The sequence below is a fragment of the Falco punctatus genome (assembly GCF_963210335.1).
Source record: "Falco punctatus genome assembly, chromosome: 1".
Classification (NCBI taxonomy): Eukaryota; Metazoa; Chordata; class Aves; order Falconiformes; family Falconidae; genus Falco; species Falco punctatus.
In genome coordinates this window covers 92,217,377-92,244,615 of record NC_137580.1, presented here as the reverse complement: position 1 = coordinate 92,244,615, position 27,239 = coordinate 92,217,377, and the positions used below count along the sequence as shown (strand labels likewise).

Below are 27,239 nucleotides of genomic sequence, written 5' to 3'. Positions count from 1 at the left end.
CTAGAAAGATGCTTTGACACCTGCAGCAGCATTTGAGGGCAGCAAGGAAAGGATGAATCGGGACTTGGGAGATGTTCCTGCAGGAGCACGAGTGGGGCAGCACCACTTCATCTCTCCCTGGCCACTCTCCTTGTTTGTCTCCACAGGTTTTCCACCAAGTACTGGATGTCTCAGACATGCACTGTCTGCGGGAAAGGAATGTTGTTCGGCTTAAAATGCAAAAACTGCAAGTACGGCATGGTGCCGGAGCTGTTTGTGTTGCTCCTTAATATTGCAAGGGGGATAACTAGGGTTTTGCTGGTAGAGGCTCAGGCATGGGGAGAGCAACCAACCTTTTGCTCACTTATCCTTGCAGGAAGCTTTAATGAGACGTGAAATTGGGTGAAAAACACCCCAAAATGGTGCTGAGGTTGGGTCTGCGTGCCAGGGATGGGAGTGGGGTCCTTGGGGAGGATGCTGCCCACCAGACCTCAGCTCTGCTCACACCAGAGCTCCGAGTCAGATCCTGCCAGCCTTGGCCTGGCTATAGATACCCACCTTATAGGGTTACACATGGAATTGTCTGCAGAGATGGGGGGATGGATGTGCTGAACCAAGAGCTGAGAGTGGCTTCAGTGAGAGTATCACCTGCCTGTGGGGTGGCTCTGGACATCAGAGGGGTTTTGCCTGAAGCCTTGGGCTGTATCCTCTATTTTTGCAGCAGCAAAAGTCTTGGGGGCCTCTGTTTCTTGGCAATGTCGTGGCACTTGTGGAGCCAACCCATCCCAAATCGCAATTAAGCTGTGGTGCAAAGGAAAGGGGCCGTGCTGGCTGTAAAATTGGACAGGACTGGAAAAAGATAGTGAGGCAGAGGCTGGGACCACTTCTACTGCTTTAAATCCAGTGGAGCCCAGCTCTTAGACAGTATCGTGCAGCCATCAGCACTTAGTAAAGCTGCTTCTGGAGATGCAATTGCCTTTTCTAGGGATGGGTGCTGGGAATATGCCGATCATCTGCAGGTAACTGAGTTAGCTAGAGCTATGAAGTGATAACGACTGCTGTTGCTGTTGATTAAATGCTGATGAGTTAGCAAATTGGGTTTTAAACGTGGACAAGAAATGCCTGGTTACTCTGCAGCTGGTGATGGGTTTCTGGAAGTGATATTATCAAATATATATATTTTAAAGTGGTGATTCCTATTGCATTCAATGCTCAAGCAACTGGAAGCTTCGTGCCTGCAGGCACTGCCTGCTGTGCCTGCTTGGGGCTGGTCCCTGTGCGGGAGGAGGGATGCTGGGACCTGCCCCTGTGATGCTGTGGCTCCGGCTCTGTGCTGGTCCTGCTGCCTGTAGCTGCTCAGAAAAGAGCAAATAAATGCCTTGGTTGTAAAAAGTTAGGGTGAATGCAAAGAATTTAGGTTCACCAGCTTTGTCATAGCCCCTTGGCCCTGGTGCTGCTTTCCCTGGGAACAGGAGGGGAACAAGCAGGTAAAACAAACAAATAGACCCCAACCGCCCCAGGCATCAAATACCAAATTAATCTCTGCCTTTCCCTCTAGGAACAGCTTTGTAATAAAAGCTAACATGCACGGCTTCTGAACTTTCATTACGCAGCTCATTGACTTGTAGCTGCCATCTTTTTTTTCCCATCCTTTACCCTTGGTTTTTTAAATCCTTCCTTTTTACCTTTTCCCTCATGGCTCTCCCCACTCTTCTGGGGCCACCACGGCAAAGCATGAGCTGGAGACTCGTTTCCATCTCTAATTGAGAACGAACGGGAAGGTTTTGGGGTGGGGGAGCCTGCTTATGCCTATATACATGACCCAGGGGTGAAGCCCTCTGTAGACTTCTGCCCCGACTATGCAAAACCAGGCAAAGATCTGCAGAATATTCAATGTAGCCGTAAATGCTCTCGTTATTTTTGTTAAATGTCCTGGTAATAAAGCTAGGAGGGGAGGGCACAATGGCAGAGATTCATCAGGAGCCAAAGCGAGCCAGGGCAGCTGCTTCCTCCCCCTCTGCTGCCCCTTAATTTAATTAAGCTTAAAGCAGCGTTGGTGCGAGATGGTCGTTGCAGGGAAGTGGCTTTCCCCTGAGCACAGGTCTCCGCTCCTTGTATTTTAGCCAAGGCTGGCAGAAGTGACAATTCTGGGCATCCTCAAGCCGGCTGGTGGGTGCCTTGCCCCCCACAGCTGGTAGAGAAAGGGGCGAGCTGGGCAGCCCCCCAGGCTCAGGAGTTCCTGCACCCCTCCGCTGGGACAGATGCACCTGCCATGGCTCTCATTTTGCCAAGGGCATGCATCCCCTGCGTCCTCCCAGCCGACCCACCCTGATGCTCTGGGACGTGCATCCCATACCACTTCTTATCCCTGCAGCCCGACAAGGTGGCTTGGGAGTCACGGGTCTTCCCAAGCGCAAGCTGCAGGACCACAGGATCCAGGAGGGCTTGCCCTGGGAGCACCCAGGGGCTGTGCACAACCAAAATATTACATCAGGTCACCTTCCTGGGTGGAGAAAGGGTCCCCGGTCTGCAGCGATGCTCTCTGCTCCCAGCCGCATCCCTCTGGCTGTACCATGATGCTCTGCATCCCCTTTGCCCTGGCTTCTCACGCCTTTTTCTCTGTTCCCTGGTAGGCTCAAGTGCCACAACAAATGCACCAAAGAGGCCCCTCCGTGTCACCTGCTGATCATCCACCGCGGAGGTAAGGGCCTTTCTTCCCCCTTCTGCCTCCGTGGATGTTGCCACCAGGTAAAACTTTCAAAAGCTCCCCGGGCGATTCGGGAGCCTGACCCTCGCTGACGGCCGGCGGGACGGAGGCTCCTGAACCGCTTGGGCGCTCTGTGAAAATTTTACCCACCGTTTTTTCCGCTTATAGGGAGACGAGCCATTCGGGGCGAGGCAGATTTGCATTGCAAACCACTTCCACCCACCCTTCCCCTGCCTCCTTTTCTTTTCAGATTCCCCACCGCACGGGGTAAGTGCAACAGGTTTTAGCCTTTTGCTACTGTTGAGAGCTTAGGGCAGATGCGTGGGACCCGAAATCTCCCACGGCGCTGTCGGTGCATGGGTGTCCCCACAACGGGGATGCAGCCGTGCCCCTGCGGATGCTTGTGGTGCTTTCGGAGCTGCCTTATCCCGCTCTCCTCCAGGAGAGCCCGTCCTAAAATCCACAAAGGAGGGACAACTTTGCAGCAGGACGACGGGCATCGCTTCCCACCTATTTTCTTCCAGATTTTGGCTGAGTGCTCTCTGATGGCCAGAGGACTGTTGACTGCCTAAGGGAAATGTTTCCAATTATTATTGCCTCGAATTTCAAGCTCTTAAGGCCGTTATTCTGTGTCACCAAACCCACACTCCTCGGTTCAGTCATGGGGAAATGCATTGTGCTGGTGGCACCTCGCAAGGCGAGTGGGGAATGCTGTGGCTTGGAGGGGAGCAATTTTGCAGCCTCCCCTCTGCCCTCTGTGCCCTCTCTTGTGGCAAATTTGGGTGGAAGGGGCTGAAGATTCCCCTGTCATGCTCTGAGCTGCTGCAAACCCTGACCAGGAGGCAGGGAAAGCAGTGTCCCATGCTGCTGGGGGCAGGTGAGCTCCTGGGGTGAGCAGAAATTTGAGTTTACGGCTGCGGTCTGCAATGTTGCTAAAGCCAGAGCTTCCCACTGTGTGTATTAGCACAGGAGCAGTGTGGCTTTGGGGTGGCCTCAGCATCAGTGAAATAGCCCCCCTAAAAGCTCTTAAATACATTGTCTTGCAGCCAGCCCCGGGCTGCAGGCTGGCTTTCCCACCCCCCACCCCCCCAAAAAAAAACAACCACCAATCTTCCTGCTGAGAGCGGAGCACTCTCAGCCAGCTCCTTCTCCTCTCCCTGAAAAGCTGCAGTGAGGAAGAGGATGGTGCCTCCTCCCAGTGCTGGCTGCCCCCCCGGCGTGGCTGTGGCAGCTGCTGAGCCTCCCCAAACTGCAGCCTCTTGGCAGGGGCAGAAGGGTGCAGTTTGCATCCCACCACGGGGGGCTCTAAGTCCCCCACGTCCTGGGGTGGGGGTTGGCTGTAGCTGGGGTGCAGGGGGGTGCCCAAAGGCTGGCTGCATCCTGGGGCAGGAGCCGAGTGGCTGAGGTGCTGCGGGGGATTGCTTTGGAGAGTGATTCAAGAACGGTTTGCAAGTGCAGGGTGACCCCAAGTGTTCCTTCGAAGCTTTGATGTCTCCCCGTCTCTCTCCCCCTCCTCTCCACTCCCTTTTCCCCTCTCTCCCTTCTTAATCCAGCAAGGTTAGTCCGGACAGAGTCGGTGCCCTGCGATATCAACAACCCCTTAAGGAAACCTCCCAGGTATTCGGACCTGCACGTCAGCCAGACGCTCCCTAAAACCAACAAACTCAACAAGGTGAGCTGCTCCGCCAGCCCTGCACACCCCCTCCGCACCCACCCCCACCAGAGGGGACCGGCCACGTGTCGCTGAAATATTAGCAGCTTTTGCTGGTTCTTCACGTGCAGCTGGTGCTCTTGCAGACAAGGGGCCAAATCCAGCGGTATTTTCAAATGCCACCTGAGCTGGGTTGCTTGAGCCACCCTGTTTGCCTCAGCTTTCCCAACGGGGATGCTCCTTGCAGGAAGAGCAGCAGCTTTCTCAGGGCATGTCCTTTAGGAGCATCAGTCCTGTTTGCTGGGTGGGAGCACGGCTCAGAGGGTAATTTCTAAAAGAAGGAATTGGAGAGCAAAAGGGGCCATGCCCTGACCTTGTGTTTGGGGCAGGAGGGGACGGGTGAGTTGTCCCCAGGATGGGACATCTCCCAGCCCCTCAGACATCTGCTAGGACCAAGCCTTGCAGGTGTGTCCGTGGGTGTCCAGGCACATCCACACCCATGGGACTGATGTGTGTGTCAGCTAGTGGGCAGGAGCTGCCTAGAAACCCGTTTGGGGGCTTAAATAATAATAAAAAAATAATCCCATGGACTAGTGTTAATTCAAGGAGCAGAGTGAGGGTGAGCTTGGTGTTGAGGCAGGATGAGCTGCGCTGTGAGCAGAGCAGTGAACCCCTCACCCCTTGGGTTTCCCAGCGTGGGATGCATCCACCGAGATTATTTCTGTTAACAATAAAATGGGATCAGCACTTTCGAAATAGCCTGTGTCCCACCAGTCCTGCTCCATTGTGGCCTCTCAGTCTCCAGGTGTAAGCTGAATTTGAGGTGGTTTGAGGTCTCTGCTACTACCTGAGACTTCTGTAAATAACAGATTTATTGTTACAGATAAAACAAGCCCAGAATTTGATTGTGTCCCTGGCAAAGCTGGTCAAGTCAGACCTGGCAGTGCACCTGGCTCTCTTGCTTCTGCCCTGCATTAACAGCGATCAAACTGGCATGGGGTTATTTTTAATGAAATTTAGAGCCCGTTGCCTTCAGTGGAAAATTTCTCTCTGGCGGCCGGAGGTAGTGCAGGGTGGGGTGTTTGCAGGCTGGAAGTGCTCAAAGGGAGGGAGATCCGTGGTGTGATGGGGAACAGGACATCAAAGCCTGGCAGGACCCCCCAGCTCCTCCTGGGCCTCAGCATCTTCTGCCTGTCGGTAAAGGCTGGGTACCAGATGATGCTCTCTTGGATGCAGTTTTTAAACCTAAATCTCTTGGGGTACCTTTAGTGTAATGATCTGCTCTGATCTGTTGTTATGGGGTGGTGCAAATTCCTTTTTGAGGTTGGAGAGCTACTGCAGGTATGCAGAAGAAACAGAGATGCGTTAGTGCACTTTTTAGTGCCTGTCCTTCCAGTGATTTGTTTTCATTTTATTAGAGGGCAGTGGGGAAGTGACTCAGCTTACTGATAAAGGCTTTGGGTGTGAAGGGCATCAGTCCTGTTTCTCCTTCTGCCTCTGCCGCGCAGTCTTTTCACCTTTCCTAGCTTTTCTCTCACCAGAGCTCCGTGATGCACAGTGTGTGTGTGTATGTGTGTACAAATATACGTATGTGTTTGGCTTTGACCTGAGCACTCCCATTCAGGTTGAAGTTTCCTCTATAAATGTGCTTTATGCAACAGGGGCCCCTTCTTACTTTGATGTTTCTAAAAGCATTTCTGTAGATCCCCTGTTCGCTGTGAATCCCATTGAAATCTTATTGTTAGTGGCCTTCAGTGTTGTTGAAAAAAACAATTTACCTAGCCAAGGTTGTTGTGCATGTCAGGTTGGTCTATATAAAGCGTATGTGGATTTCCTGGAAAGCTGAGCTCATTTAAAGATTAATCTATTTGGACAAAATTACCTGCTTGGGGGGCACATGCAGATTTTCTAACCTTGGAGGGATCTTGCCACAGGAGCTCATGTCTGGAGATGGGAGCGCTTGGTGCTGTTGAAAGTCAGACCCTGTTAAGCATCACCAGCTTGGGCAGCAAGGTCACAAGCAAAGCGGGAAATTCCGGCCTCAATTTTCCTTTCAGATCTAAGATATCCAGACAGGTTCTCCTCCCCTTTTGCTCCCAGGGGGTCCTTTCTCACCCATTGCAGTGTGCCCTGAAGAGGCACACCCAAAGCTGCCATCCTTGCCTCAATTAGCAACGGTCAACAAAGGGCAAGGGATGTGTTGGTTGATCCTTTCAAATCTGCCTCAGCTCAGCCCCCTGCTCCGAGCGAGGCATGGGTTTTTGGCTGAAAGGAGGTCAGCAGAAGCTGTCAGGTCCTTGATGTCTCTAAGGACCGAGCCCCAGGGATGTGGTCCCCAACTCTGGTCTTGGTGGCCACGGGTCTGCAGACGGTAGGGTTTGGGGAGCTCCCAGGTGTGGGTGCGCAGCATGGAGAGGCTGCCAAAGGAGCCCTGTTTCTGGTGTAAAATGGCCTTGGTGCAAACTGTGAATACAAATGGCTTTGGAAAAGGCCAGGCTGGGGCTCTGGTGGTTTTCTAGGGCTTTTGGAAATGGGGGACTGGGATGGCCTGTGTAGCTCTTGCTTGTCACCCAGAGTCCTCTGCACTGGGAGCACCTTGGGTGGCATCAGCCGGCACTGCTCTCACTGACTCCTTCTCTCCCTCCTCGTGTCCTGCAGGACCACATTCCAGTGCCCTACCAGCCAGACTCCAGCAGCAACCCCTCCTCCACCACCTCCTCCACGCCCTCCTCGCCTGCTCCACCGCTGCCACCCAGTGCGACGCCCCCGTCCCCCCTGCACCCCTCCCCACAGTGCCCGCGCCAGCAGAAGCAGTTCAACTTGCCAGGTACCGTGAGCTCCCCCCTCCTCATCTGCCCCACGGGAGGGGCTCGTGCCCCGGGGTGTACTCAGGGGAAGGGTCTGCTCCAGCTGCTTGCTTGCCTGGACTTACACCGGGATGGGGAAAAGCTGAAAGCAGAAATGAGCGGCAAAGATGAGTTGAGGATAATTCAGCTTGGGAGGGAGCTTGGGAGTCTCTAGTCAAACCTCCTGCCTGACGCAGAGCTCAAGGCTTGATCTGCTTTGGACTTGAAAACATCCAAGGATGGAGCCGGCACAACCTCTGTGGGCAGCCTGCTGTGCTTGAAGCTACAGAAGCCTTTCCAAGCGTGACTTCTCTGTGGCTTGTGCCCGCTGCATTGCCTCAATGGCAAACGGGAAACGAGGGCTTACACCTCCACGAGGGTAACCGGGGTTAGCCTCATCGTGCCTTTGGGGTGATGGGCCTCCAACAAGCTTGTTGCCAGCATGTGTGGTGTGATAGTGGGGAGCAGCTGATGCTAGGGGTATCTGACGTGGCTTGTTCCACTGAGTCTTGCCCGGGTACCTAGGACTCATCTGCTCCTGGAGCTCGGTCTCTTCAGGAATGATGGAAGAGGCAATTTGGTCACAGTGGCTGCAGGACACAGAGTTACATTAAATGTCCAAAACCGCTTCTTCTGGCCTGAGGACGTGCTGAAGGCTGTCCCAGTGCAGCTGCCTTTGGGATGTCCTTGGGGCAATGCTGCTGCTCCAGGGAAGGTCCCTTCCGGGAGGGGAACAGCTCAGCATCACTCCTGGCAGCATGGAGGAGCTCGTCTGCCTCTCCAGCCACTTCCAAAAAGGGTCTGGGGAGGGGAGGGGATGGGGACCTGTGGACCTGACCCATCTCCGAGATGCCGAAGCACTTATGGCTGCCCCAGGGATGGTGATACCTGCTTGGTCTGTGGCTTTGAGCCTGTGACAGCAGAGCAGGAGGTTGGGGTCCCTCCTGCATCTCAGAACCCCCAGGGTTAATAAACTGGTCCAGTAGGAAGGAGGGTCAGGACTGCTGTTCCGGAGGAGCCAGACTGCACCGGCACCTTTGTGCTCTGCTGATCCTGCCAAGCCGTGGTGATTCCTCCCCTTCGTCTTTGACAAGCCTTCAGCTGGAGAGGAGGAGGAGGAGGAGGGGGGAGGCAAGGAGGGAGTTGACTGGCATGATCCATCACCACAATAACAAACATTTCTAGAAGCCGGAGAAAAATCAACCACCAACCAAACAACACAGGTCCTGGTGTGCCCAGAGAAGCTGCAGCCGTGCACAAGTCCAGCTCACTGGAGTGGTGCTCAGGTGGGATGCTTGAGGAGTGTGAGGACACAGTGGAGGAGCTGTGAGGAGGCACTGAGCACCCCAAGGAGTGGTGTGACCCGTCTGCTCCCCAGGTCGGGATTTCGCCAGCTGCAGCCCTTGAGCCTCTGAGTGCTGGGAGGACAATCACAGTGTGGCTGCAAACCTGAGAGCGCGGCGTGGGTTTCTGTGCTGGTGTAACTGAGTTTGTGGTGGTCCAGCCGGAGCTGAAGCATCCTGATGTCTCGGCAGCATGATAGCCGGGCTCATAGCGATTAACATCCCCAAACTGTTTGCTGGGCAAGCCCTGGACCCTGCCTGGGTCTGGGGGGGAGGGACAGAGAGTTCAGCGCTCGGTGACCCTATTATGCATCACTTCTGGAGCAGAGACCTTCCTGCAGGTCTTTTGAGACATCATTTCATGTTGTTTAAAGCAGAAACCACAGAAGTAACCCCATAGTGGGCAACAGCATCTCCTCATGGGGACCCAGCCGTGCTGCTGGTGCTGTGCAGCTTGCCTGGCTGGCAAGGATGGAGTGGGGCAGGATGACACCCCAGCAGCTCCTGGGGCTGGTTGCTCCCTGCTTTCGTGCCTGTGATGAGCAGAGCCCTGTGGTGGATAGGAACCAGTCTGACATAAAGCAGGACTTACTGTACTTTCATCTTCCCTCATGGGAAGTTCTCTGTGGTTCGCCTCATCAAGATGGTCATCTTGGGGATTAGGATTTGAGCTTAGAAATTGCAACACAGTGACCTTTTTCTGCCAGAATTATCTTTGAGTCTCCTTTGATCTTGGCTCAGGGGTGCTCAGGTCCTGCTGTAGAGCAGAGGTCAGTCTTTAGGGTCTCGAAGCTGGAGAGGAGAAGATGAGGGTCAATCTTTGGGATCTTGAAGGTTAAGGAGAAGGTGCCTTCTGAGCTGATGCCAACCTTTGGTGGCCTCAGCAGCTCTGTCTTGCTTCACACCCATGACCTGCCTGCCTGCATGAGTCCAATCAGCCCTTGGGCTTTGCCTGCTGGCAACAGGGAGCTGATGGAGGGGACCACCACCCCGAGCCCTTCTGCGGTGCTGGCTTTGGGCAGCAGCTCCTGGGGCTGCTGACAGCTGCTGGCTCCTTTCAGTGTGCCGGGAGGCCTGCAGGGAGCCCAGGAAGGACACGTATATGAAACATGGCAAAAATGCACAGTTAGATGGGCTGGATTGGGCAAAACCGGGCAGCAGCTGCAAATCCATAGCTTGGTGTCTCCATGATGCCAAGTAGTTCCCAAAGGCTGGTTGGGAGCTGAGCACTCAAACCCCACGGGCTTTTGCTGGCAACCAGGCATCCGAATCCCACCGGTGGCTCTGCAGATGACACCAGTACTCAAAATGGTACAGAGCAGTAGCTGATGGTGGCAAAAATTAAGTTATAATCCAGCCAGATCATTAAAGGGCCAAGGTCTTAATTTTTTTAGCCTGGGCACCCTAGGTACCGTCATGGGTGGCATCCTCTGGAGAGATGGAGGAGGGAGAGGTTGGATCATGCAGGGGAGGACCCGGACCTGGGGCTGGTGTTTCATGGTACAGGACTGGGCGCAAGTTGGAATCTCTCCAGCATCAGGCTCTGCAGGTCGGTGTCTGACCCCCCTCTTCTTTTTTCCAGCTTCCCATTACTACAAGTACAAGCAGCAGTTCATTTTCCCAGGTAAATCTCTTTGAAAGTCTCTTCCGTAACGCAGGGTGCTGAGATATCCCTTAGGGCGGTGGGTGCATGGCCGGCTTTCCTAACCACTGGATTTGTGCAACCCCTGGGTTGTGCTGGTGTGGGATTTCTTCCCCAAACCAGTCTGTCGTTGCAGAACTGTGCACTACTAAGATGCTGCAGGGCTGGGTGGCCCCAAGTTATATCCAGCTGTAGCTAAGGGTGTAACTAAATTGGACCTAGGGATGAAGGGTGGTTTTTGGTGGGAGTTAGTTCCCCTGGGTGCCCCCAGCACTGGAAAGGGTCCCAGCCTGCTCTCACTCCTCTGTCTTCTCCCCAGATGTGGTGCCCGAGACGCCGACCCGAGCCCCGCAGGTGATCCTTCACCCCGTCAACTCCAATCCCATGTGAGTGCCTCCCCCTCCTCCCAGCTAGCTTCACCTTACCCTCCCCAAGCAGCGCATCCTCCACCCCCCACCTCCTCCTGGCACCCATGGGTGCTCCCCTGGCCTTGCAGGACAAGTGTGGGGCTCAGGGATGCTTCTGGGGCAGGCTGGAGTGGATGGTCGTGGTGAGCCCTGATGCTCCTGCTGCCCTAACACAGCTGACGGCTCTGGCTTGTGTCTCAGGGAGGAGAGTGGTTGAAAGGAGAGGACAGGGGATTGATTTATAATGCAATGCACCTGCTCAGTGCTTTGCCATCAGAAAAAAAAATGACTTTCAGTCCGAGAAGCCAAAGCCCAAGAGATTAATCTTTTACTAAATTATGAGCAGAGAACCAGGGTCTTTTAGATAGTTTTAATAAAGGTAGTTCTTGCGGTCCCACCTGTAATATTTTCAAGTCCAATAAACTTTGCACTGAAATGACTTTTGAAATGCAGTCTCTAATTGGCATTAGGACCAGCTCTCCTCAGCAGGTCGAGTCCAAGCTGCTGTGCTGATCCCAGCACACATCGAGGTCCTCATGCTGGTGCTGCCCTGGCAGCGATGTTATATTTCAAAGTTGCTTGCTGATCCTTTTTATAAATGCCATTTTTGAAGGATTTTACAAGCCAGGAGTTTAACAGATAGGGTCTCGCTCCAGGCTGTGGTTTGTGTGTGGCTCACCCACGCTCTTCAAACTGCATTGGCAACTGCTGGGGGATCCGGTGGATCTCGCCTCTGGGGAGGCAATGGGAGGGATGGGGACAGAGCTGCTGTCCCCACCGGTGACTGGTGGCCAGGAAATTAATGGCAAAGTGGTGAAGTCAAAAAGTCGAAGCCTGGTGTGGTGTGGGTTTTTTTTTGGGGGGGTGTGTGTGTGGTTTTTTTTTTCTTCCTTCCCTGCCTAAAGCAAGGTATCAGGCACAGGGCTGGCAGGCTTTTGTGGGAAAACAGCTTTCGATACGCAGAATCTGTGATTCCCCTCTTGCTCACCCCATTGAAAATAACCTGCAGAAGCCGCTGAGGGTGCCACGGGCTTGGCTGGATTAAACAGCAGACTGTGCTTCAGATAGTCGGGAGACAGGTATTCGTGCCTGGGTTAAAGATCAGGCAGGAGATGACTGCTCCTCCTGCAAACCACCCATGCATCGTGATGGGTGGCAGGACCCGTCTGCATCTACCTGGGCTTTCTGCGCCGCTTAAAATATCAGCGTTGGCTCCTTTTGTATATGCACCAGTGTCTCCCCTGGGATTTATAGCTCTTTAGTGGCAATTGAATGGGATAGAATGCATAGGACCACTGTGTCCAAGTGGCTTGGGGGGTGTTATGCCTCTCCTGTGATTCTTGCTGGCTCTGGGAGGGGATGCTGTTATTTTTATTATTGATAATAATAATCTATAATATATAGTATGCTCAAAACCACCTGATCTACAGCTGACCTTCCCCACAGAATAGCTCAAATTCCCTGTTAACTGTTGGGTGCAGCAAGACCCTGGTTGTGGACCTGATGGTGGGAGGTCCTGTGGTAGTGGAGAAGAAAAAGAGGAGCTCCTGGCCAGGGAGCTGGGAAACTAGGCAAATTTGGGTGTTCTTACTGCAGGGAGGGTCTTTGAAACCTCCACTTCTCAAAATTAATTGAAACGCCCATTTTCTTCTTTTCTGGCTGCTAATCAGTCACGCTTGTTGCTTTGGCTGGTGTTTGTTGGAGGGTAATTCTGATCTTAGAAACCCCTAGAAATGCCATAAGTGCATGCCTCGGTGCTGCCTTGATATGGTCAAAAGCTGTGAGGGTGTAAATCTGTCCCTTACGCCGGGTTAGCTGGGGGTGATGCCTCCCAGGTCACATGGCGATGGTACATCCTCTGCATCATGAGCTTTGAGCAACAGGATGGAGACCTGGTCATGTGCAAATCACCAAATCCATCCTGGAACTTCACCTATCCAACATTAATTAATGCAACAATTAATATTGCTTCTCCCCTGTATCCTCCTGCTCCCGTGTGAGCCCCCAGGGCCGTCCCCAGGGATGGAGGCAGCCAGGGCGTTGGTGGGAAGGGATTGCTCTCCCAAATTATCAGTGAGCCTGGTACTTCTCCTCCCTGATCTCTTTAGTCCTGGTGCAGAGCGATGCTGTGGGAAGCAGGACTCGATGCCTGCCTGTGCTCCCCACCTAACTGTGTTTTTACCCAGCAGTAATTCAGTAATTCTTTTAACAGCCTGGAAGGAAACCCATTGCTTCAAATTGAAGTGGAGCCCACCTCGGAGGTGAGATGGCTGGGCTCGCTCCTGTGCTTAACGGGCTTTTATTTTATGCATATCTTGGGGCACATTTCACAGGAACCACATAAGCTTAGCATCTGTGCAGTGAAATTACTGATAATTGAATTAATGGCCAGTCCTGATCCTGCCCAGGCATCCGTGTCCCTACCCCATGAAGAGGGACCCTCATGGGCTTCATGTTTACCCTCAAGTTTATAGTTCCATGAGCTTTTCTGAGATGCATTAAAAATGTGGTGGAGGGGAAGGGCTGAAGGGTGAGGACAGGGATGCAGCTTTTCATGGGCACTGTAAATCCTGCAGAAAGCCAATATGGAGCAGCAAGGGAAGAGTCAGAGCCATCACGGGGGGCTGGGTGTGGAGACCTGGGGGTGCCAGGGTGGGAGCAGTCGGTATTAGAGCACAGCTTGGCTAGGGTAGGATGAAACGCTGCTTTCAGACAAATGAATTAAATGCTGTGGTGTGCCACACACTTATGTTTAACCCTGGGCTCAGTGAACGTCTCCCTGCAAAAATCTGGGTTTCTGCTGGCTTTGCATAACCTGCAACTGCCCGGTTGCCTTTGGAACCCAGTTTCTCCGAGTCTGAGCAAGCAGTACGTGGCTTAGTGGGGTTTTGTCCACATTATCTTGCTTGGCTGCGGTTCCCCCCCCGTTTTATTGTGCTCACCATCCTTGGCTCCCCCCCACAGAATGAGGAAGGCCCCGAGGAAGCACAGGAGTCCGAGGATGACTTCGAAGAGATGAACCTCTCACTCCTCTCTGCACGCAACTTCCCCCGCAAGGCCAGCCAGACCAGCATCTTCCTCCAGGAGTGGGACATCCCTTTCGAGCAGCTGGAGATCGGCGAGCTCATCGGCAAGGGCCGCTTTGGGCAGGTCTTTCATGGGCGCTGGCATGGGGAGGTGGCCATCCGCCTCATCGACATCGAGCGGGACAATGAGGACCAGCTGAAAGCCTTCAAGAGGGAGGTGATGGCGTACCGGCAGACCCGGCACGAGAATGTGGTGCTCTTCATGGGAGCCTGCATGAGCCCTCCCCACCTTGCCATCATCACCAGGTAAACCCGGACATTGCGTGCTCAGCTGGAATAATTTTTTCTTTCCGAAACACCTTCCTGCAGTCAAACGTTATCGGGAGGTGAGGCTGGCCATGCCTCCCTGCCCTAGCAAAGGGATGGTCTCCATCTGCTGTGATTTACGCTGCAAAGCAGATAGCAAACCCATCTAAGTGGGTCCATTTATCTCCTGTAGAAGTGAAGTATGAGACAGGTATGGTTTAACCAGAGATAAGAATGAGTTGTTTTAACCAGGAGGGATGTAACCTGGTGGGATTGGCAATTTCTGTCCTGGAGTTAGGGGGTTTATTTTGCATGGTGCCCTGGTGGGGTGGGTGGTGGGGTCTGGATCCTGCCTGAGCACTGCCACAGCGTGGAAAAGCCTCTAATTGCATAAAGCAGCTGGTCACATGAACACCAGGTTTTGTGAATAACTTGGTGCTGTGAAAACAGGTGTCTGAAGGCTCAGCAGGGTGAAGGTGTTAGGTCCAATGGCCTGTGAAACAGCCAGAAGGGCAGCAGAGGTGGGAAAATGGGGTGCGTGCATGAAGGCTGGTATTCCACAGGTCTGGAGCCCATCCACGGCATCTCCTCTCTCCTGAGGAGGTGGGAGACCTTTCAAGATAAGTCACGGTCTCCTGGAGCATTTCCTTCCTTTCCCAAAGCTGTTGTCTCTATTACACCCCAAACTGGGTACGGGACTAATAGGAGTGAGTTTGGGATGGAGCCAGGGAAGGGAGGTTGGGGGCTTGGAGAGCTGCGTGCTGGGCAGCTGGTGATGCTTGGGGACATCACAGCAGGGATGAGACTGCTGAAGGAGGTTTACTGCAGCTGATTGGAGAGCAACTTGGGATTTGGAGTCTTCCAAACAATCTCAAACATCTCCAGAGCTGCCTTGGTCTCAAGGAATTCCCATGTACCTGCTGTCACCCGTGTGCCTGGTGGGAAACGCAGCACCGAGCACCTGTGCTGAGGCAGCACTGAGCATCCCAGCGTACTCCTTGCATGGGTGGGCAATCACAAAATCCCTGCTGGGCTCAAGGCAGGAAGGCTGCAGCTGCTCCCAGAGCAGCTGTTGTCATGTGAAAAACATTTATTTCTGAGTATTCAGTTATTTCCCTCACCATGTATTCAGCCACGGGGCTTGATGTGGTGCTGCTTTGCATCCCACCATGGGTTACCTTCTCTCAGAGAAGTTTCCCCAAGAGGTTGAATTTCCAGGCTCTTCCTGGCAATGTTTCAAAAAGCCTGTGCTGAAATGGCAATGCTTCCAACAGCCATTAGCGATGAAATATTGCATCATCCTTTCCTAATGTCCCTTTGAAAGCAGCACCTCCTGGTTCCAGCTGGGACAGTTCTGCGGGTGCTGGGGTGGGAACTTTGCTCTGGTCCCCTTCTTGCTTAACAGCAAAGGATTTTAACCCAAATTTGTGACTTCTTATGCCATGACATCCCTGCTCTGGTAGGTTCATGGATTGCATTTGGCTCGGGAGATGCATCCTCCAGAGACAGAGTGACACCAACCAAAGACTGGCTCTTCCCAGCTGGGGACTGGAAAAAATATGCTTTTTATTTTAAACCAAAAAATAGTCATCTGGGAAAATTCAGCAGCTTTGCATATCTTCATCTATTAGCTAGCTTCAGGCCAAAAGCTTTTTGAAAAGCATGAAAACACATGTATAGATCGATGCGTCAGAGACCTCATCCATGTGTTACACCATGTTGCTGGCTCTACCCAGAGGAAGATGTAGCTTCTCTGTCCCGCTCTTTTCCGCGATCCCTTTGCAGCCTCTATTTGCTCTCTTTTAAAATGATATTCAATATCAAATCCTGGGCAATATATTAATTATTTTTTTTTAGCTACAAAGTGTTTTCTATTCTAATACCTCTTTATATAAAACCATAAAGGTGCCGTTTTTGACAGTTTGACAAAATAAATATGTGCGGTGCAGCAGCTTGATGCATTAATGTGAGGTCTGTGAAGCGTGCTGCTCAGCTTGCTTTTCTACCCATCTGCACTCAGTCCTTTTTTTAAGGTCAAAGTACAGCTTTCTTGGCTGCCCTAAATATAACCTGTGCTTGAAATGTCTCCAAGCATTGCTTTGCTCTTTGCCTACAACTGGCAACCTGCTTTTATCTGTATTCTTCGAAGTTTGAATCAACATCATGCTATTTTTTTAACTGCAACTGGAAACCTGTTTGATTTTCTCCTGCTGGGATTTCTGGGATGTGATCAGCTCGTGTCCGGTGCTGGTGCTGGGCTGGCCGTGAGGATAAAGGAAAGCCAAGGGGGGTGTCAGATGGGGACTCAGCTCAGTCTCAAGGTATTTTTGGGAAGCCCAGAACTACATGAGTGAACATGCCTCAGCCCAGAGGTGATTTCCAGACACAATTTATTCCCCTTTGAGGCTGTCTGTGGGGCTCTGTTCTGCTGGTGCTTCCGCAGGAGGCACCTCTGGGGCAATCAGGGCAAAGCATCCCTGGCGTTTCCTGGAGCGACAGCGCAGGGATGCTCCCTTGCCCTCCTGCCTGCCATCCTTGTCTGGTTCATCCTTGGTTGAACATTTCTGGGGGCTTCTTGGGACATCTCCTACCATCTCCTGTGGGTAAAAGCCTTCTTGCCATGTGGAGGTCTCCATCCCATGCCTGTTTCCTTATCTGGCCCTGCTTTCTTGGGATAGGCAGGTCCTTCCTAAGGGATATAACAGCTCTGGGGACTCTTCTGCCATGGCACAGATGGGAGCTCCTGCTCAGATGTTGTAGGGAATGAGTCTGGGAAGAGGACGATGTGGTGTGTGCTGGACTGGGAATGGTCAAGGATAGTGGAAATGGTGCGGGATGTGGCACTAAGGGAGGAGGGAGACTGGTGACCCCACGCAGGGGAGAGCATTGCTCTTCAAACAGGATTTTTCTGAAGGGACTCAACTTGTCCCCGTGGGTTTACAGGAGTAACCTTAAACCAAACTCTGCTTGGAGTGAGAGAAAATCAGTCCCAGCTGTCTGGTGGGGTAATTACAGATAAAAATCCAGGATGTCCAGATTTCCTTGCCCAATCCTCCCAGCGTGCATCCCTGGGGCTGAACCCAGTGCAAAGAGGCCCCTTTTCTTCTGGGTGCCCAGAGGTGGTCTCTTGGGGACATTTTTCCCACCAAGAAGTGAGCAATTTCTTGTAGCTGTTAAAGAAATCTCCGTTTTCCTTGTCAGCATGCTGGAAGCAGCTGCCCGTCCCTGGAAGGGGCTTTACCATGCCATGCTGCCCAGTGCTGCCGGAGAGGGGTTATTTATAGATGGGTTTATTTTTACTTTTTCACATCCCTATGTTTTACTTCCTGCTCACTTATGATATTCAAGGATCATCTCATTAGCAGAAAGAAATCTCCCCCTCCAAACACCACAGCCAGAAGCTGGGAGGTGTGACCAAGGCAGCAGCTTGCTGGCAGCGTCATCTTTTGGGGTAATGCTCCGATTTTCTCGGCATTAACCATCGGTCTGGCTGGATAACTGGTACTGCTTAATATCTTCGTCAATGACATAGACTGTGGGATCCAGCGCACCCTCAGTACATTTGCAGATGACACCAAGATGAGTGGTGCAGTTGAGATGCCTGAGGGACAGGATGCCATCCAGGGGGACCTGGACAAGCTTGAGATGTGGGCCCATGTGAACCTCGTGAGGTTCAACAGGGCCAAGAGCAAGGTCCTGCGTGTGGGTCGGGGAAGCCTCTGGTATCAATGCAGGCTGCGGGGCGAAGGGATTCAGAGCAGCCCTGAGGAGAAGGGCTTGGGGGACTGGTGGGTGAAAAGCTGGACGTGACCCGGCAATGTGCACTCGCAGCCCAGAAAGCCAACCATACCCTGGGCTGCATCACCAGCAGCGTGGCCAGCAGGGCGAGGGAGGGGGCTCTGCCCCTCTGCTCCGCTCCAGTGAGACCCCCCCTGCAGCCCTGCATCCAGCTCTGGGGCCCAGCGTAAGGACAAGGAGATGATCAAGGGCTGGAGCACCTCTCCTGTGAGGGCAGGCTGAGAGCTGGGGTTGTCTCTGGGAGACCTTATAGTGGCCTTTCAATACTTAAAGGGGGCTGATAAGAAAAATGGGGACAGACTTTTTGGGAGGGCCTGTAGTGATAGGAAAAGGGGTGATAGTTTTAAACTAAGAGAGGGTAGATTCAAACTAGGTGTAAGGAAGAAATGTTTTATGAGGAGGGTGGTGAAACACTGGAAGAAGTTGGCTAGAGAGGTGGTAGGTGCCCCATCCCTGGAAGCATTCAAGGTCAGGTTGGCCAGGGCTCTGAGCAACCCGATTGAGTTGAGGATGTCCCTGCCCATGGCAGGGGGGTTGGACTAGTTGATCTTCAATGTCTCCTTCCATCCCAAACCATTCTATGAGTCTATGATTCTTTAGTTGTCTCTTAATGTGACCGTCTGGGTTGGAAAGGAAAGGAAGAAATTCAGCATCTTTTGGCACCGGGAGGCGGTGACTCCAAAGAGCGCTTCCATCAGAGCCACTAATAGATTTTCTCTTGGGTAATGAGCGGTGGGGACAGTTAGCATTCATCTTAATTAGTCTTGAGCAAGAGCGAATGTGAGCCTTGGTGCTTTGAGCGCTGCATAATGGATAGCATGAAGCGGCATCAAAGTCCTCGGCCCAGTGGAAATGAAAGGACTGAAAAAATATCATGTTTGCTGCATACATGCAAATGACAAGTTGTTTTGCCAGGGTTGAATGAGATAAAGCCAGGCCTGGGTAAGCTCCCGTCAGCTCCTTGGGGCTCCTGGTCCCAGCCCCTGTTGGTGGCAGCACGGGGAGTGGAGGTAAAGCCTCAGCCACCCAGGAGGTCCTTCAAAGGACAAAGTCTAACAGTTTTCTAATGCTATTAAAATGGCTCAAGCCACCCACAAAGGTAATGGATTGCAGAAACTACCAGGTTTTTGGATTCTGGGTGTTCCTTCTGGGAAAAGAAAAAAGGGGGGAGGGGGGATTTTCATTCGTATTGATCCTTCCCAAGGCTCCTGGGTCTGATCAAATCTGTAATGAAAGTGGGGGCATCAGCTGGGTGCAGCTTTGTGGGGGGGGCACCGATGGCTCTTGTTGGATGGGAATGTTGTTTGCAAGAAGGGAGCAAGGTTAGTAGGTCTGAAAGGCAGGAGAGAGGAGGTTTGAGCTGGAGCTTGCCTGTGCTTTGAGCTCCTGCTGACTTTCATGGGGGATTTGGTGCAGCTTTTCTAAGAAGATTACTTGGTTTTTAGTTAAAAGCTTATGCGTGGCACTGGCAGCCTGTGCAAAGACCCTGGGATTTGCATCCTGAGATGCTTCTACCCGGGTTTTGGCCCCTTTCTTGTCACGGTGTGATGCCAGAACGACTCCAGATTTACAGGGTGCAACTGGGGAGCCAACTCAATGGCTGCTGGCAGTCCCAGCCAGGGCTGCGTGGCCGTGATTTATGTCCCTGCCGTGATGCACTGGGAAGAACAGGGAGAACATTGAAGAACATTAGGAATTAAGCTTGACCATGGCAGGACTATATAAAGAGAATTGATTTGTTGAAGGTGCCTTTCAGCAGAGGAACTTGGAGTATTTCTGCCGGAGAGGGAGCATCTCCCAAAAGCTTCCCTGGTGCTGGTGTTGAGCTGGGGGGGAGCTGAGTGCCGAGCATGAACATAAACCCAGATCCTCTTCTTATGTGACATACCAAAGATGAAAAGAGAGTTTTCTCTTTTTTCCTCCATGGCAAAGCAAACTGGCTTTCATAAGAGGGAACGCATTGCCTGCCACAAATTAATAGGGAAGGTGTGAGAGCGAGGGATGGGAAGAATATCTGAGATGCTATGCCTGTGTTGTACAGGATAACTTTCTTGCATTGCATGGGCTAAATGTTGGGGTTTATTTTGATTTTATAATTTATTTGTACACTGTTTTTTTGGCAATGTCTAATGCTGGGCTCCGTTGCCAGGAGGAACAAGCCTGGCTCCTCACAGGGGATCCTTTCCCATCCCCGGACCCTGTTCCCTGTGGCTGCAGGGGAGCTCTGGGCAAAGCTCAGCTTTAAATGCCCAGCTCTTCCGGGGCTCACCCTGTGCCAAACCTGGTGACATTTACAGTGTCCCGGCTCAGCTGTGAAGGATTTGGGGCTTGTAAATCTTAATGCTCAAGGAGCAGGGGGTTGAATGGATATTTAACATGATTTGAAGGATGGGACTAAAGGGAAAGGGTGTAAGGCATCGCACTTAAGACAAAACAGATAGGGGCTGCTTGATTTTGGCCCCGGTGGGTGCTCCGTGGGGCCAGCTGGTGTGTGCTGCTTGCAGCCTGCTGTCCCCTCCAGGGAGCCATGGTGGCTCTTTGGGCTTTAATGAACAACAAGTTGGCTTTTTCTCTTCGCTACAACCCAACGATCCTCAACTCAAAACACATTCTATCAGCCTTCTTTCCTGGCCTGGAAAGTTAAGTAGGAGCTCGAAATCCTGCTCAATGGGAGGGAAACTGAGGCACAGAGCTGCCACATTGTTTTCCTCCACGCCAGGCTGGAGCCACACATCCTGGAGCTGTTTCCATGCTGCCTTTCAGGTCTGGCCCTTCTCTCGTGGGTGTATTTTGGGAGCAGAAGCCATCAGGTCCTGCCTCCTCTAACCCATGTATGAGCACCTGCTTCGGGAGCCAGAGCATCACCTCCTGCCCTGCCCCTTAGTTGTTTTCCCTTTTACTTTCTGCTGCGTTCCCCCTTCCCTAGCAGTTAAATAATGGAGCTTGTAGATCATATAATAAGTAGGTATTGACTTCATGCCACAGGCTGGTTCAGAATTGATTGACCTGTGGGAATACACTCCTTCGCAATCAATAACAGGCCATCAGGCTGGATAAATCTTGATAACGACTGACAACAGGAAAGTCAATATGTGTATTAATATATACATTAAACGAGCATATATCTTCCGCCTGGAGACAGCATTGCTTTTGGCACCTTGTGGAGCGGGATGGGTTGGGGAGGAGAGCGAAATATCTTGAGCAAAGAGGATGGCAGGGATAGGGAAAGGCAGCAGCCTGATCCTCCGTGAGGGTGTTTGATGTCGAAATCAGAGCTGGCTGCTTCGGTGCTGGCTGAGCTTGTCTCACCCATTGTAGCATCAAATCCCCGCCAGCGGTTGTTCATCAGCACCGCCTTAACGTGTTCTGCTGGCACGGGGGATGCTTGAGGGGAAAGTTCTCCTTTGTATTTGAAAAGTGTTTCAAAATGCCATGGAAATATTTCTATTTTGGCCGTGACTTCTTGGGGAAAGTACTTAACGCAGCGGGACTCGGCGCTAAGGCACTTTACTAGAAAGGAGGGGATTTAAGTGAGTGTTTAAGGGAAAGCCTGTCATTAAGTGCCCTGCTGGGAGACGGTCCCACCAAGTCTTTCTGTTCATGCCAGCTCTTCCCTTTGCTATTGATGACATCTCAGCACGATTCTTTTTTTTTTTTTTTTTTTTTTTTAGTTTCCTCAGTGCCAGCGATCCGCTTTGGGGCTGAGCAGGGCTGTTTGCTGGGGCACCTCCATGCTGGCATCCTCCTGCCTAGCCAAAGAGGAGGCTGTCCAGGGAAACAGATCCCTCCTATGACAACATTATTAATTTTTTATTAATCATACTAATAATTATTATTGCTATTCCAAAGTGGAATAGAGTTCTAGTGAGACAGCAGTCTCGATCAAAAGACTTGCTTCTTCCCTCTCTTCAAAAGCAGGTTTTTTTTTTTAAATTTCTTTTTCTTCCTGAAGTACAAAATAGCAGGAGGGTCATGGCACAGAGAATATATTAGGCTCCTTCAAAGGCAAGGATAGGTCAAAGCACCTTTGCACATCCCCGTATACCCAGCCAGCCCTTTCTGAGCTGATTACCAGCGCACCCTTTCAAAAGGCAGCAAGTGCCACCCGAAGCATCAAGTATTTTCGGATGACTTGTTTGCAGCCAGGGCTTTAGATAAGCCCCTGGGGCCTGTGGCTGCTTTGCATTCACCTCTCTCTTAGCTCTTTTCCCTGCAGCTGTAGAATAGCTGGTCTCCTCTGACACTATCTCCTCCAAATAAAAATGCATGGAGTTTGCTTTTTCTAAATAACTTGTTTTTTTCCGAAGCGACGATGGAGTTGGAGCTACTTTTCGGGGAGGCTGATCTCCCTCCTCCTCCTCCAGCCCTTGTGGTTTGGCTGCGCTGGCTGTAGTTATCTCGCATGCCAGCTGCTGGGAGGAAAATTTTGCTGCCTAAGTAATATCCATCAAAGGACGGTGCTTCCATCGGGCGGAGATAGAGAGCGCGGGATGAGGGGAGCATCGTCTCTTCAGGGCTTTTCGATTTCCCCATCTCATTTTGCTCTGCAGAGGCTCCTCCAGGCAAAGTGGGAGCTGGGTCGCTGCAGGTTCCCAGCTGGCAACCTGGGCTTTGCTGTGGCCAAAACCATTGCTTGTGGCAGGTAATGAATTCCCTGCTGGGGTTGCTTTGGGAGACTCGTGTGAGGGTTCAACTTGGAGGTGCAGTTTGATGGGATAAGTATTTGCACCCCTGAGCGATGCACTTGGCAGGGCCAGGCTCTGATGGATGCTGATGCTCAGCACCAGGTCTGCAGCCTTCTGGTCCAGCCTTTATTTTGTGGCACTGCGCTGCCGTGAAGCTTTCGGCTGCTGCTTTCCTTCCTGGTCATGGTCCAACAAGGATGGGTGGTGTTTCTTGGGGCCCGGGGAGGAAGGAAACCACATCTTGCTTTTGTTGAAAGTAATGGGAGCAGAGGGGAAGGGAAAGAGGAGGGAAATGAAAGTTGTAGTTCTGGGCTGAAATGCTTCCATGCTAAATCTCTGTGTGCTGGGTGCATGTGGCTCAGAGAAGAGCTGCTTCGCTTTACCTGGAAGTTTTGGCAGTGGTGAATCCCAGTGAAACCAGTTCTGAGCATCCCTCTGCGTGGTTGGAGGGACCTGGGGTTGCCCCGTAGCTGGCCCATGAACCAGCCAAGCCTTCCCTCTTCCTCTTATATATATATATATATATATATATATATATATATATAGGTGTGGGGTTCAACACATGCCAGCCTTCTCCTTAGGCTGAGACCTAATAAACTCATTGCAGCTCATGTCGGTGTGACCCCTGCTTGTCTTGGCTGGCTGTCCCCACAGTCCTTGGGGTGGCATTTAGATGCAGAGGGCTTGGGGAACTCAAGCTGGATGATGCCACAGCTCTGCTTCACTCTTGCTGGCGTAGTGGGGAAAGCGTGCATCAAGGCTGCGATATTTCTTATTGATTTTGAGGAAAACAAAGCCTAGGGATAAAAATTAACCCAAATCTCTCCCTTTGCTGCTCTTCAGCCTTGTTTCATTTTCCATTTTGTGAAACGCATTTGTGGCTGTCTAGTTTCAAGCGCACAATTGCCAGACGTCAGTAACAGAGAAAAACAAGCCAATATATGGAAACAGCTTGAAAACTTCCCGAATAACTCAGGCACGTGCAGGCACATGCAGTACTCATCCCTCTCCTCTCTGCCGCAGCTAGTCTTACTCAAATGAAATCAAATAAGTCCCAGCTCAGCAGCTCTGGTTGCTGTGGCTGTATCTTTCTTAATATTCCCCAAAGATTTCTTTTTCCGTGAAATACTAAAAACCAGTAAACTGATGGGGAGTGTGGAAACATCTGAGCAGCTCCTCCTTTGCTCTGTTTTTCCTCAAGCACAGATGTAACCTGCTAGCTGAGGTATTTTTATATTAAAGTACTTATTAATTCCCATTCTCTCTCCTTCTGTGTCTCCCCTGGGTGTATAGTGTCGACTATCACCATGGTATCTGAGCTGGTTCCCCATAAATCAATATACTAGCAAGTAATGAGCTTCCTGGGTCTGGCATTTATCACTTTGGGGTGTTCAAATGATCCTATTTAATTTAATGGGCATTTATGTGGATGGTTGGGCAGAGGGAAGAAAAGCACAAAACACTGGTAATGGCATCGCGACCTGCGTACAACCGCCGTACCGTCAGCTCTGAATTTATTCCTGCTCCTGAGCGGGAGCCAGACGGAGGTCTTCAACCCTATAGAGGTGATGGCCATCAATATTATGGGGGTGGAAAAAACCCAGCGGGTGGGGGATGGAAAAACCCCAGTGGGTGGGGGATGGATGAGGCTGTTTTCACATCAAATGGCAAAAATATCAAGAGGCAGTGCTCCAGCTCTTCCTCACTCATCCCTTCCAAATTGTTCCTCTGCAAGTTGCTTTGGCTTTGCTCCCATTGCTGATGTCTTCAGCCCACTTTGGTGAAATGCAGAGTGTTTATAAAGCAATTTGGGATTTGGCTTGCTTGGCTGAACACTTCAAAACCTCATTTTGAATAGAGAGTTGCATCTGCAGCGGGCTGGGGCTGGGACCGTCCTAGTGCTGGGGAAGGCTGTGAGGTTGCGCCGTGGGTTGAGGTGCGCTCCGGGATGCTAGGGACCCCGGGAAGGAGCTTTGCATCTCCCCGAGCTGCCCGACCAGGCTGTCCCTTGGCTCTGGATGGGGTTTGGTCACCGCATGGTACCGGGCCACGTGTCAGCAACCTGCCTGCTCTGCCAACAGGTGGGATGGAGAGGTTTAGGAGGAGAAGACAAGTATTTATTTATGAATGCGTACTCCAGTGGTGAATAAGCTGGGATGCATCTGAAGATGCAAATTGTCTGCCTTTGTTTCTGGTGTCAAGCGTAGGCGGTCTCTGGCCTTGTGATCCGCAGCATCACTCGCTCGAAGCTGGATGGGTACCTCAATGCCGTGGTTCAGCGGAGGCCTCTTGAAGTGGAAAGGCAGAAGATGATGTGCGTGCCCTGGGAGCCGTGCTTTGTGCCTGCCGCTCCTGCCCGAATGGGGAGCGATTGACGGCAGATGAGGAACGAGAAGAAGTGAAATTGTTGAGCTCTGCCATGAAAAGGTTCTGCAGGTGGTGGCTGAATAGGCTCAGGTGCTGCATAATAGGTATCAACCAGGCTTTATCTCTGCATTGGCAGCTCCTTATCCAGCAAGAAAACTCTAACAAATGCCAGTGCAACGGTCGCTTGTTGAATTAATTCAGAGGAGTTATTCATTGAGGGGAGGAGAGAGGCACCTGGGCTGCCTTGCCAGCTCTCCCAGGGTCTGGGGAGCGGTGGTGGCATGTCCCATGCCCACGGGACTTTGCCATGTGCTGGAGTCACCACCGCAGGGCCAAGCGGTGGCTGCTCTCCTTGTGCCAATGCTTGCGCTGGGTGCATTCATTGCCTCTTTTAATGTGGTCCCTCTGTAAACGAAGTGGAGAGATGGGAATCTCATCAGAAAAGGGCTGTGTGCTCTGCTCCCGGGGTTATCTCAGCAGTTCAGATAGGCAGAAATTTGAGGATTTTTCTCTAAACAACCTTTTTTTCCAGGAAAACAGCTGATCTTAACTCACTTTAGGGCTGAAATCAAACCCTGTTCCAGCACTAATCTATTCATTGCATTTGCAGTCTTGATTCCTGACTAGTGCAGACCACAAGTGTCTTTGTGTAATGGTTTTCTCAGGGGGAGAACAAGCGTTTTCTGGGGAACGAGGAGGGATGGGGGAACTCCTCCCTGCGCAGGCAGGTCAGGCATGGGAGGTGGTGGAAAGCCTGTTGCATTGTAGAGCTTAAAGCTTTACAGGTTTAGTTAGCAAATTATTGCAAGAAAACTTCATACTGTAAAGGTGGTGGAAAGAGAATTCATGTCTGTCCTTATTTTGCACACTTTAATTCCAGTTGCAGAAACCCAAAGGTTTTCTTTATCGCTTATTTCCAAGTAGGATTTTGAGTGCTTGGATCTTAATCTTCAGTCAAATTCATATTTGACTGCAGCCAAACTGTTGCAGAAGATAGGAAGCGGCTGGTTTAGTGAGAAGAAGTTCTCATTTGTAATTGTGAGTGCCTGGGGTTTGCAGTCCAGCTGATGTGCTCAGGGATGTGCTGAGACACCTGAGCAAGGAAAACCATTACTGAGGAGGCAGCTGCATGGGTACAAAGATGCCCTAAAATCCCTACCACAGCTCACTTGCATTCAGCCAGGTTATTTCCATCACAACCCCTGACAAAGTACTTTGAAGGGTGCTGTTGTCTTTCCAAAACCTGTGAGATATGGGACTGCTCCTGTTCCAGCTTTGCTGCTTGACCTGAAAATGGTGCACTCTGCCCATGGAGGGATGTGGAGCTTTTGGTTTAGGAGCAGGAGAGTCCTTTGTACCCCTGAGCTTCTGAAGAAGCAAGCAAGGTTTAATCCCAATAAACACCATCCAGCTTTCCCCAGCTTGCTGGAGGCAAGCCTCTAACATCCCTGCTCTTGGGGACTAACTGCTCGTGGGAATGTTATCTGCATCCCAGTGATGGCTTTGGCCATGCGGCAGTGAGGGGGGGATGGCAGCAGCGCTGTGGTTCGGGGAGGTTGCTGGTGCCATTTTCAACGTCCCCAGGGAAAACATGGTGCAGTCTCCGGGGGGTTTTGCCTCATCGTACTGCCGTGAGCTAGCCTCGGGGTAAAAAATAAAAGTGGGGCTTTACCAGAATGATGCATTTCCAATTTATCCAGATTTGCAACCCAGGAGAAGTTGCTGTGGGGCGAGGCTGCTCACTGCTCTGTAGGGCTGTGCTGAGCATCGCTGCCCTTGGTGTGCCTCCTCCCCTTGTCCATACCAGGGGTCCAAACCATCCCCTCTCCCCATCTGAACAACGTGGTACCCAGGCAAACCCAGGGTGGCTCAATGTGATGCTCCTCAGCCCTCAGAATGAGGCACAGCTTGGGCTGGTTGTTTGCATCCAAATGGGGCAAACCTCCTGACCTCCCAGGGAACAAATGCAGAGCCATCTGTGCTGGCATCCCCAGGGCTGGAGATGGGCAAGGGGGAAAGCGGTGGATGGAGCCGAATGAGGATGCAGCGGAGGGAGAGCAGGGGAATTAAAACCTGTAACTTTTTATTTGTTAACTAGAACAGGATCAAATTAATGTCTGCAGTCGCCGAAACCTCTTTAACGAGATGTGTGTCGGGTGCTTTATTTCCCAGGCACAGGTATCCAGTCTCATCTTTCTAAAGTTGCCTGTAATGAGCGTGGGTGGATACAGAAAAGCAAAAAAGCCCTTTTTTGTGGGCGGGAGTCGAGGCAGCATCCACCCACGTACTCCATTATGATATTCAAATGTCAATATATTTTTAATTGGTTTAGACCCTCCCCCCCCCCTTCCAGCTGCCTTTGGTAATTAAGGCTCTGTAAATAGATTTTACTGTAATTGGTACGAGAAGGAAAATTGGAGGACATTGTACAGTGCATTGGGGTTTTGTTGTTTTTTGTTTTTTTTTTTTTTTCTCCCTGTCT

At 51.6% G+C, this 27,239-nt stretch overlaps 1 protein-coding gene across 2 annotated transcripts in view; it reads left to right on the top strand.

Annotated features, from left to right (window-relative positions):
• The window catches only part of KSR2 (kinase suppressor of ras 2), an 87,470-nt gene that overhangs the window by 40,861 nt on the left and 19,370 nt on the right, over positions 1-27,239 (top strand). For both annotated transcript variants that reach the window (XM_080365780.1, XM_080365779.1), the window contains 8 exons: positions 147-230; positions 2,613-2,680; positions 4,240-4,358; positions 6,996-7,164; positions 10,109-10,150; positions 10,488-10,554; positions 12,788-12,836; positions 13,540-13,907. In XM_080365780.1, the coding sequence (XP_080221906.1) occupies positions 147-230; positions 2,613-2,680; positions 4,240-4,358; positions 6,996-7,164; positions 10,109-10,150; positions 10,488-10,554; positions 12,788-12,836; positions 13,540-13,907 (966 nt within the window). The remainder of the gene's footprint in view (positions 1-146; positions 231-2,612; positions 2,681-4,239; positions 4,359-6,995; positions 7,165-10,108; positions 10,151-10,487; positions 10,555-12,787; positions 12,837-13,539; positions 13,908-27,239) is intronic.